This window comes from Phyllostomus hastatus, unplaced genomic scaffold (genome assembly GCF_019186645.2).
Source record: "Phyllostomus hastatus isolate PE091 unplaced genomic scaffold, TTU_PhHast_1.1 phas_scaffold_193, whole genome shotgun sequence".
Lineage (NCBI taxonomy): Eukaryota > Metazoa > Chordata > Mammalia > Chiroptera > Phyllostomidae > Phyllostomus > Phyllostomus hastatus.
In genome coordinates, this window is record NW_025334015.1 from 10,073,585 (window position 1) to 10,085,703 (window position 12,119).

The following is a 12,119-nucleotide window of genomic DNA, read 5'->3' on the forward strand; positions in this document are numbered from 1 at the left end:
TGTAAGGGAAATAAAACAGAGGAACCTGTAGAACACTATTGGAAAATAATCAGCAAATCCAGAATGTTAGAGATTATATAGGACCTGGTTTCTTCAAAAAATATATGACAGGAAGAGGAAGGGGAACCTTTGAATCACAAGAGGGGGGACCCAAAAAACCCAGAATTATCTTCTGGAGGGCGGGCCCCTTGTAGTACAAGCTTCTCCCGCTAGGTGGGTGCTCTAGGAACCCATCTGTATTAATGCACCAGCTGGCATCTTTGTGAGAGAGGGTGTGAATTCAGCTTCAGGGAATTTCTTTCAAAGAGTCGGCGTGCTTGCCCATTCCATGATGGGTGATTTTGGAGCGACCTGCCCACACCGTGCTGAGTGCACTGCAGTTTGTGATCAGAAACGGCGTGACCCCCACGCCCGCCCCTCCCAGCCACCTGATCTTGCCCTGAGCAACGTTTTTGTTTCCCCAGATGAAAAAAACTTTCAAAGGGAAACGTTTTGCTGATGTGAAAGAGGTGATGTAAAAAATGGCCGAAGCACTAAAAGGCATCAAAAGTGATGAGTTCAAAAACTGTTTTGGGCAGTGGAAAAATGTCTCAGCAGGTGGGTTGCATCAAATAGAGAGCACTCTGAGGGCAACTGAAATGTAAAAATAAACACACAAAGTTTTATAAGTAAATTCGGGGGGTTTTTTTTGGATCTCCCTTTGTATAGTTCAGGTATCATGTAGGACTTTCTGATTAAAATAAACCAACTTAAAAAAAAACGATTCCTAGCAATTAGAAAACTTTGTACACTGACCGGATGATTGTGATATTAAGGGATCATTCATTAATATCCTTAAGGGAGATAATGATATTTTAGTAATTTAAAAAAGAGTTCTGTCCTGGCTGGTATAGCTCAGTGGGCAGAGCCTGGGCTGTGAACCAAAGGGTCACCAGTTTGATTCCCAGTCAGGGTACATGCCTGGGTTGCAGGCCAGGTCCCCAGTAGGGAGGGGGTATATGAAAGGCAACCACACATGGATGTTTCTCTCCCTCTCTCCTTCCCTTCTCCTCTCTCTAAAAATAAATAAATAAAATATTTAAAATAATAAAAGAGTTCTTATGAGAATTTTGACTCCTCACTTAAAGGAGTTTAACATGTTTTAGTAGACCCAAAACCTAGATTCACGAAACATTTTTTTGTAGTTGCACCTTCTATTTTCTCAGTGTCTGTTATTTATAAATATTGTGTCACTTAGATACTTTAGGTGTACTGTTTCTTTTGATCACTTTGGTTGTAATGTGATTAGGCATGGTTATTATGTTCAGATGAGGACATTTAACCTCAGAGGGGTTTTTTTGCTGTTTTATGATTTCAAAACTTTTGATTTCCCTATTTCACCACAAGGGGGCGCCCTGCCTTCTGTTGCCACAATGCCTCAGAACTTGGGTGTTGACCTCAGGCACTGCTTTGTTGTCCATGGTCTGGCGGATGGTAGTTTCTTGGATGCCCTGCATGGAGGTGCTGTTGTCCAGGGAGCCACCGAGATCAAAGTCCTCCCTGTCTCCCAGCAGGCGGCAGTAGGTGGCTGTCTTGGCCCGCAGGTTGACCTTGATATTCAGCAGGGCCTCATACTCCTGGGCCTGGCCCTGTCCCTCTGCCCAGGTCCTGGGCATCTCTGACTCCAGGTGCTGCAGTATCTCGTGGAGCTGTTCCATCTGCATGGCCTAGCCCATCTCTGCCTCCCTCAGGCTGTTCTCCAGTATGGCCTTCAGATTCCTCATGGAGTCCAGGCTGATTTCCGAGGACCCATCCGCATGTCTCAGCTCTGTGGGTGTCATCTCAACGTTTCCTCTCTAAGTGGTCTGTGAGATGACCACTTGGTGCTCTCCTCAGTCTGCTGGAGCCAATACTTGTCTAGCTCCTCTCGGTTCTTCCAGGGCAGCCTATCATCCTGGGCCTGCTGTCTGCCGTGGTCTTGCTGAGGTCCTGAGATTTGGGGGCACCCTACTCCATGGTCAGTCCAGAATTGGCAGTCTGGTTTTGTAGACCATTTACTTCCTCCTTGTGGTTCTCCTTCATGAAGGGCAACACCTCCTTGAGAGCCTCAATCTCTGTCTCCAACTGCAACCGAGTGATATTAGTGTCACAAAAGACCTTTTGGAGCCCATCGATGTCACTCTCAGAACATGAGCAGCTCCATCTCATACTTGATTCTGAAGTCATCATCAGCAAGATGGGTGTTGACCACAGAACTTGCAAAGATCTCAGCCCTTAGGCCCTCACTAGTCTTGAAGTAATGCCCCCAGTCTCTGCTGGGGAGTCCTTCTGGACTCTGCTCTATGGTCTGTGATTTTCAAACTCCTGGCCCCTCTCCCTCTCCAGGTAGGAGGCCAGGCATTGCAGAGTCTCCCTCTCTCTCCGGGTGCCCGCTATGCTCTCAGACCCACAGCTACCCCATTGGCCAGGCCTCTGAGCCCCCAGTTGCACCAGTTGCTGGTACAGTAGTAGGAGATAGAAATCTGGGAACCTGAGCCCCCGGCATCTGCATAGACACTGGCCCTGCTGTTGGCTGGCTGAGCTGGTGGCGAGGCAACTGCATGGAGCCCAGGGTCTGGTAGTTGGTGAAGAAGCTGGAGCGGGTGATGAAGCTCAGGGTTGTTCAGGCAGGACGGTGAGAAGCCAGACAAAGGTTCAGGCCACGGGGTGAACATCAGAGATCTTAAGTAAGTTACTTAAAGTAATAAGTGGCACAGAAGGAATTTGAATCATTTGAGCTTCATTAAATAAAAAGAAAATCTAACAGTATTTCCAAAATGAAAACCATAGCTACTCAAAAGTAGTACTGTTGTTTTCAATTACATTGTATATTTAACGGGCATACTTACTTACAAAAGTGACACAGTAGCTAATGCATTGCACACCCATTAGTCATGAGCTAGTTTCTAAACCTGCTTATCTTACCACAAGAGAATAGTAATGTAACTTGAAGATTTTGAAGTGGAACTTTAAAAATTGCTTTATTATTTTGCCAGTTCTGTTGGAGACATCACAAAATGTGCTTTGCATTCATTCTGTATTTGGAAAATGTCAGCTGTAAAGCACCATAGACAATAACATTAATATCTGGCTGTAGGAAAATAAATCAGAAATAGGCAGATATTCAGTTCTTAAATAATGTATCATTCAAATTTACATATGTCTGTCTTTAAAGAGCTATCTATATTTTCTTTTTACATCTCTATTGTGTATTATTTTTCAAAAGTTTCACATTATTATTATTTTTGCAATTGATAGTAGTTACTAGAGCAAATTTCTATAACAGGAGATAATGGGAAAAATGCCTGTTTCCTGAAATAAATTTAAGTGAGCAGGTAGTAGCTTAATTCTCCCTTCTAGGGAAATAAAACTGAACAATTAGTGACACCAGGAGAAGTTGCCTTCTCCTTCTCCACTTCCTCCTCCTGATACCAGGAGAAATATACTTACTTTTAAATTATTATTATTATTATTTTATTTATTTTTATGTTGTTGATGTTCAGAACGTCTTGAGAACAAAAGCACGAGTGCCAGTGGTATTCCGTGTGCTGCGTTTCTTCCTCTGGAGACAGCTGCTGCCCCTGGTGCCGTCCCCTGTCTGTGTTCTGCACACACGTAGTCACGTGTGTTGCTCTTTCCTCTTTGAAAGTGTGAGCTGCAGGGCTTCATGTGTGCTCTGTTCTACGCCTTTACCTCTTCCTTCTTTGCCTTAAAGTGTGTGCCGTAGGGTTTGTTCCACCTCACGACCTCGCGCCATGCTTGCTTGTGCTTCTCACTTGCTCAACTGTAGTTTTCCGTCCCGTGGATGTTCTGTAATCTCATCATCTGGTTTTTGTTAGTGGGCAGGTTAGGTTGTTTTTGCTATTCTATTTTGCGATTATGAAGTTTGCTACAGTGAACAATTTTGGAATTTCTGGGCCAAAAATTTGTGCGATTTGAGTTTTAGTAGGTTCTGCCAAATTGCCTGGCACACAGGTCATACCATTTTATATTTCTGTCAACAGTGTGTATTCGTTTTCCCACATCTTGTTTCAAACAGTTTGTTAAAAATCTTTGCCTGCTTAAAAAAGCATCTTATTGTGGATTTTTGAATTTCTTTTATGAGTGAAATTAAATACTTATTATGTTTTAAGGTTATATTATCTTTTTCTATTATTATTCTGTGTATATTCTTTGCTTGTTGATCTTTTGGGTTATTGAGTCTTACATATGTGCAGGAACCTGTTATATGTTAAGGAAATTAACCCACATGCGCTCTTATATGTTCCAAATATTTTTTCTCAGTTATTTACTTTTGACTTCACTTCCCCATGTATTTGGGGACATGAATTTATAACATGTGGGTGTATATATGTATATATATGTATATATGTGTGTGTATATATATGTATTTATATAGAAGATTTTAAGATTGATAAAAAATTAAAATGTGTCAGATTTTTATTGTTTTAGGGCTTCCTAAAATTATACTTAGCACTTTCCCACTGTGAGATGTTAAGAGCTTTTTTGTGATTTTCTCTTATGGTTTTATTTTTATGTTTAAAGTTTCGATTCATCAGGAATTTATTCTGATGGATGGAGTGATGAAGGGATTCAATTCCATGTCTTCAGTCTAGAATTGGTAGGGGATTTATAACATAGAGATATTTCAGTCATCCTCTAATTTTTAAAATGGGTTATCAGGACAAAATTCCGTATGGATTTGTCTTGAGTGGAAATTATTGGACTAGTTTGTAAGATAGCTCTGTAAATTGTTCAGGAATTTTTTCCAGGTTTGCTACTATCAAGGACAGTTTGATTTCTAAATCTATTACCAGGCTTGAAATGAATTTTGGTTTTTAACAGAAATACGTGTAATGACCACAGTCAGTAGATTAAAATTACACAGAGTTTTGAAGTAGCAATATTAAAACAGTAACATGTTATGTAAGTTGCATTTTTTTTTTAGGAAGGAAAAAAGCATTGTATAAGTGAAGTCGGGTAGAAGGCTCATTTTCCTTATTTTCAAGTATGAAAATTCAAGGGTATCCCAAAAGATGCCTTTAAGTTTTTATCTCATCAGATTTAGCAGAAAACTAGGGCTCAGGAGTTTGCCACTGCTCAGTTGAAAGGCAGACGCCTCTGACCGTCTGACGTGCCCAGGACGGCACTGCCAGGGCTGCTTCCTCAGGGGCCGTGGTGGCGTTGCCTGTGCTCTGGATGCGGTAATTTCCACTCAGGTCCTGGAGAGTCATTTTATTGCTGCTGTTAGCATCTGTAGCTTACATAATTTTTGAAAATGTTTCATGCACGTAATTTTCAGCATATTTTAACTTAGGATGGTTTTTTTTTAAGGCTCTGGACAAGTCCGGGTGTGAATGTCCTCCTTTGGATACCTGAGCAAGGGCGTGTTTAACAGTCATTACTGAGGGGAAGGAAAGACGGGTGTGTCCTGTTAGAAGGCACGAAGCTGGGCGGGTCCTTGGACTTATCTGTCTACAGGTCGTGGTCCTCCTTAACTGTGGGATCTACAGCCCTGTCTTTTTCGTGGCTGGTGCAGCAGAACTTCACACATAGTGTTATCTTTCCTAGTTTTCGGTTTGTTTTTCTTAAGTCTGAAATAGCAAAAGGCTATATAAATCAGAAAAGCCTGCATTTTGAAAACATCTACTTTCAACTTAACTGGGTACTTTGAGAAGATAAAAATAGTGATTAAATAAATAATAAATAATTACTGAGAAAATCCCCTTCCTCTGGGTTCTGGTTCGGTTATTTATGTAGGTCACAGGCCCGAGGCCGAGGGAGGGGCCTGGGTGCCACAGGTGCAGCCGTCACACAGTGAGTATGCTGTGTGTGATTTCCTGTCTTCGCCAGCTGCAATTACACCGGGACGCAGTGCACTGCCCAGCGCGCTCACATGTCACTGGTGTGTCGGCCACACACCTGAGTGTACATAAATAGAGCCGAGCAACCTGGACATAAGGGTTCTTTATTCCATGCCTTGAGGTTTCAATTTTCAAGTATAAGATGGAGACTGAGAGTGAGAGCAGCACTGTGGGAGATGACAGTGTCTTTTGGTTGGATTCTGAAGATATCACCCAGATGACTGACAGTGAAGTGGGAGAAAGGGAAGAAAATTTCAGGTAATTATGGAATTCTCAGTTCTCTCTCTCACCTTTGTTTCTGTTCACCCCCACCACCCCCTGCCCATCCTCTGTTTTAATCTCTTTCCAGTGAGACTTTTCCCCCTCTCTGGGGGAAGGTTTGGTGCTGAAGAGGGCAGGTTTCTAGCTGTATACAGCACTCTTCATTCCACAGCTTGCCTGGAGCTTGTAAAATGCATTCCTAGTGACTTGTTAGACACCAGGAAGACAAGGGTGTCAGACAGGTTTTGTAGTGGCATTTCAGGAATTTCAAGTAGAGACTCATAGTGAACTACTGCCCCTTCCTATACCTGATTTGTATCTGATGGATTTAATCTGAATTTGAATACGATCGGGTTTTCTTTCTCTTTCTTAAGATGTGTTTGTATATGTGTGAATGTGGCTGCTTTTGTTGTCTTACTCCTGTGTATGAAATACTTCATTTAAGTACAAACTCATTATTTCATGGTTTTGACCCTAACTGGTCTCTGACCTCTATCTCACTCCCCACTGCCCCCGGTCTTCCCTGGTGTGGAACCTCTGGCTGTAACTTCATAACCGAAGCTTTTAGTAATGCCTCCTGAATGGCAGCTCTCAAAGTCCAGTCGTGTTGGTGAAGAGTCTGCCCTGGCTTGTGGAAACAGTACCATTTGTTTATTAATGCTGTTGTAGCATTACAGGTCTTTGGAGGCTTTATTTTGGCTTTTCTTTTTCCAATAGGGTTAGCAACTTAATTTTTGGGGAGGCATTAGCAAAATTTCTTGAAGAAGTTTGTAGTACATATTATCACTGCCACCCACACGGGCAATTAAACATCTTTTATAATTTTACATGTGTGTACTTGGGTAGGTGAACTTACATTATTTTCATCAGACCTTATCTTCATGTTTGATGTTCAAAAAAAGCATCTCCCTTTCTCAGTGAAAGGAGTTCTTTAGCCACAGATTTTTATTTTTAAAGTCTAGGCTAAATGACAAAAGGTATCGAGTATTAGGAACTCTTGATAACCCACACTAACTTTGCTAATCAGTGGTTACAATGAATGAGAACCGTCTTTTAAATTTTAAAGAATAATTTATTGTTTAAAGGAACTATTTTATTGGAAATTATTTCATGTGCAATTCTTGTGCTTTCTCAGTCTCTCCATGAGGTTCTTTCTTCTAGCCTTTCTTTTTTGAGCAAGCCACTTTTCTCCCAAGGTTTGTTGAGGTTCCTTAGAGTCCTTAGTTTTTCTGTTTGGTCAGTCTCATGAATGATTAGTAGGAATAAAGTATTTATTTTGTTTGTATCTGTTTGACCCAGTATTAAAATTATGGAAGTTATTTGGGGGTATTTGTTAAAGGAAGAAGCAACCTAGACTTTGTTGTTGTAATAATAGATTTGGCACTGTGATCCTTGATTAACTTGTTAGGCAACAAAGCCTTCCTGGAATTTTCTTGTGGCAGTACAGTTGAGAAGCAAGTCTGTGTGAGACTGAGCTTTTCTCTTCCTCAGGCCTATGTGACAGCATCTTCATCCTGAGCAACTGAGGTACTGCAAGCATTGTTTTGGGAAACCATGGTTCCCTAGGGTGTTTGTCCTCTTCACAGTGGTATTTCATATCTGAATACCATCACAGCTCTCCCAAACCAATTATGTCCTTGAGATTTGGCTTCATTTTGTTCATGAAAGCAACACAGAGATTCAGAGATCAGCACATACATTTCATGTAATACATCTCACCTACTCAGCAGTAAGACATGAGGAGGTGGGGCACTGGCACTTTCACAACAGTTGCGGCACTGTTTTGGCTGGAATGCCTGGCGGGAGGAAAGGCGTGTGTGGGCACCCTAGGTGAAGGGTTGTATGGCAGGAGTTGTAGCGTAACCTTGGGAGAACCAGATAGTAGACTCAGTATATGGGTATATATTGTATATGAGTTGTTTTTGTAAATTGACTTAATAATTTGAAAAATATACAGAACAGTATGCTAGCACACATCAAACCAAACTATCATTATAGATTACATTCTAGTTAATTTCCTCTCATACACACACATACACACAAACAATGAGAGTAAAAGATTATGCATTATTCCTTTTCTCTGATAGCTTCTAGGCTAGATTTTAAATTCATTCTTAAGGAATAGCAGTGTGTCACTTGAGGCACCATGGCTAAGAGCGTCAAGTCACACTGCCCCTGGAATGTTGGTTCCGGTGCTTCCAGCTAACGCAGACGGGCATTAATGTTCGTACAGTTGCTTTTGGGATAGCATTCATTTTTGGACTTGGTTGGAGGGAAGGATACTTTTTCCTACAGTCCAGCACTGTGGGAAGTTGCTCAATCTCCTTTATGGCAGTAGTTTAAATGTGTTTATCATTGCATCACAAATCTCTCATTTTCTGATTTGCAATTTGTAGAGTGAAGTTAATAGCTACCTTATCACTATGGTAAAATAGTTCTTGGGCTGAATATTTAGCACTCCTTGGAGTCCATAGAATAGAACAGTCCTTACAGGTTATTAGAAGAACCCCTCTGTAAATCAGAAGGGGGAATGTGAGGCAGAAAAGGAAAAACAAGTGTTTTAATTCTTTTAAGAAAGAAAAATTTTACTCAGGATTTGTTACATGCAGTGTACTAAGCCAAATATGTTGTGTTCAGTATATCAGTTATCTGTCTATTCGTCCTGTACAGTAAGTCTTATTTTTCCTGTTTTCCAGATGAGGAAATTGTGGCTCAAAAAGCCAGTTGACCAAATTGTCAGAGTATAGTAGAACAAAAAATTGAACTCAGGTATAATTGATGTTGAAAGTGAAAGACTTTAGTTTTATAAAAGATTTTTGACATGGCCGCTGCTAAACTTATTTTCTGGTAAGTAAGAACTTTTAGAGACTGTACCTGATAATCTCAGTTCTGAAATTCCTTCTGTGAGGAGTTTTTGAGTACCTGTGATATATAGATTATTCAGCCAATGTAAAAGTGAATTCATGCACACAATGATGTGACCTTTTAAAGATACAATCTCCAGGACACCTAGGAATTATTACTAACTCACAATCATGAAAGGTTCTAGTTCTTTGGCATCTGAGGGTAGAAATGCTTATTGTGTAATCTTTTGTAGTCTTCTCTAATATTACATTATTGGCAGATAGCAATGGCCTGGCAAGTATGACATACAGTTTGAAACAGTTACAGAGATGATACTAGTATAGTGCATAATTGAACCCCATCTTTAGAACTTGTATATCTTTAAAATCAGAGTGTGCACATGCCCAAATCACTCCATCAGATCTTTACTTTATCTCCATTGTAAGGCAATAAGGAACTTCTGACTTTAAACTACATGATTTGGTGAACATAATTTAATTTTCTTGGTTTATAGCATCCCGGAACTAATTTAGTTTAGGCACTTGATTAGTTGGCGGATGGCTTTATCCATTCTCTGCTTTATTTAAAGTGATGCTGTGACTTAGAAGATGTTGCAGCAGTCCAAATAGGTATCAAGGGCTTGAAATATGACATTACATTGCTTCTCGTTCTTGTTTTTAGTCACCTCTACGACAATTTACTTTAATGACTAAATTATTCTAGAAGCCCATACAGCTATCCCACGATTCCCTGCTTTTACTACCATGACTGTTCCTTTGTCTTCAGTAGAAATTCTTGATTTGGGGATTCTCAGTCAGTGTTTATGAGCCTGAAGGACAGAGAGGTCTCATTAACAGTCAACCACTGACATATATACCAGTATCATACCCTACCTACAGTCTGCTCTGACTTCTCCTAGGCAGCTCATCTTTAATAATCTGCTATGTACAATATCAAACAAATATGTACTTTTTAATTGTCACCTGAAGAAATGTTCGTTAATTTTTAAAGAGAGAAGACAGGGGAAAGAGAGAGGGGCAGAGGTAGAAACATTTATGTAAGAGAGAAATGTCAGTTGGTTGCATCCCGTGTATGCCCCGACCAGGGATCAAACCTGCAAACTAGGCAGGTGCCTTGGCCATGGACAGAACCCACAACTTGCCAGTGCATAGGACAATGCTTCAACCAACTAACTGAGCTACCTGGCCAGAGCAAAGAGATGTATATTTTGCAAAAAAAAAAAAATAATAATAATAAATTATATTTGTAACTTTTTATGTGTGATCTGGAGTATAGTTTAGCCCCCACGTGTTCTTTTAATATTAAATATATTTTTCACCTAACATACTCCTGCCAGTGTCACAAAAATAATAAATTTAATTGTAATCAGCAGAGTCTGTTGTGAACATCTCTTAATCTCAGAAAATTTTATGCCATATTGGAGTGTAGCCATCCGCCCAACTGCCTTTGTAATCTGTGAAGGGAGTCTGTCTCAGTTGTGAGGTGGGCTGGCACAAGGTTTCTTGGCGTTTCAGTCACTAAACTCTTTGCGGTCAAATCTCAGGTGAGCCTTTCTTATATCTGTCTGTATAAGGCTTTTGCAGTTCAGTTCAAGAAGGGACTTAGAGCACAGAAACTATATACAGCTATATAAAATTTGCTAGTTATTAAGTTATATTTAGTTAAAAGTTTAACCTGTTTTTCCTTTTGTGTTCAACTTAAACATTAAACTTGCTTAAAACCATCAATTGTATGTTCAAACTTAGGAAATAGATATTTTAAAACATTTAAAGTTCTGTTTATAGATCTAATACAGTCAGTTTTCTTTTTAAAACCATCACGTGACTAACTGAGCAAGATTATAATGAAAACAAGCAAAACCTTACTAGGTATTTAATTTTAGAAGTTCTGCTGATCTTTTATTTTCCATTAATGATTATCTTCCCTGTCCATGTTCACATATTCATATATGTACTATTTGCATTATTATTTGAAAAGTCAAATAATATTCTCCACTCAGTTGTGCTGTTTTTTTCCCACTGTGGCTCTGTCTTTTCTTCTCTACTTCTCTTCCTCTTAAGCTCTTCAGAATACTTTTACTTCCAGTTTCTCTCAATTTCCTCCTCCCTGGATGAGATTTTTGGTACCCTTTATTTATCACCATTGTTCCCCACCCCCAATTCTGTTTTCCTGTTGAGGTGATTTCATATTTTTGTTATTTATTCAGATGTAATCCATACAGAGAGACCTCAGAGGTACTGTGGGTTTGGGTCCAGACCCCTGCAATACAGGGACTGTTGCACTAAAGCAAGCCACATGAGCTGTTTGGTTTCCCAGTGCTTACAAAGGTTATGTTTGCACTGTACTGTGGTTTGTTAAGTGTGCAGTGGCGTTATGTCTAATGTCTAAAAAAACAGTGTGCATGCCTTGATGAAAAATACTTTATTGTTAAAAAATGCTAACTATCCTCTGAGACTTAAGCTAGCCAGAATCGTTTTGCTCGTGGAGGGGCCTGCCTTGATGTTGATAGCTGCTTCTCAGCATAAGATCACGTGAAGCTTGCTGCACTTACTGATGCTTTCTTTCCCGAGCTACTTCTCTGTAGCATGTGATGCTGTGTCATGGCTTTTACCCAGAGAGCTTCTTTCAAAATTGGAGTCAGACCCCTCGAACCCTGCTGCCGCTTTACCAACTAAGTATGTGTAATCTTAGTCCTTTGCTGCTATTTCAACAGTCTTCACAGCATCTTCACCAAGGGTAGATTCCATCTCAAGAAGCTATTTTTTTTGCTCGTCCTTAACATGCAAGTCCTTATCTCTTCAAGCTTTATTGTGAGATTGTAGCAATCCATTTACATCTTTAGGATCCACTACTAGTTTTAGTTTTCTTGCTCTTTCTACCACACCTCCACTGAATCACTTTCTCCACTGAAGTCTTGAACCGCTCAGAGTCATCCATGAGGGTTGATATTTTGACCTCTTTTCATGAATCGTGGATCTTCTTAATGGCATCTAGAATGGGGAATCCTGTCCAGATGGTTTTCAATTAATTTTTCCCAGATCCTTCAGAGGAATCATTACCTATGGCAACTATAGGCTTGTGAAATATGTTCTTAAATAAGACTTAAAGTCA

The 12,119-nt window shown here is 40.1% G+C and overlaps 1 protein-coding gene and 1 pseudogene across 4 annotated transcripts in view; one reads left to right on the forward strand and one right to left on the reverse strand.

Moving 5' to 3' along the window:
• ARHGAP32 (Rho GTPase activating protein 32) overlaps window positions 1–12,119 on the forward strand; it is a 264,019-nt gene that overhangs the window by 68,693 nt on the left and 183,207 nt on the right. For 2 of the 4 annotated variants that reach the window (XM_045860144.1, XM_045860145.1), the window contains exon 1: window positions 6,009–6,140. The exons of the other annotated variants lie outside the window; for them this stretch is intronic. In XM_045860144.1, coding sequence (XP_045716100.1) covers window positions 6,025–6,140 — 116 coding nt within the window. In that variant the 5' untranslated portion in view covers window positions 6,009–6,024. Of the gene's footprint in view, window positions 1–6,008; window positions 6,141–12,119 lie in introns of those variants that run through there. 4 annotated transcript variants of the gene reach the window in all.
• LOC123832529 lies at window positions 1,377–5,252 on the reverse strand (annotated as a pseudogene).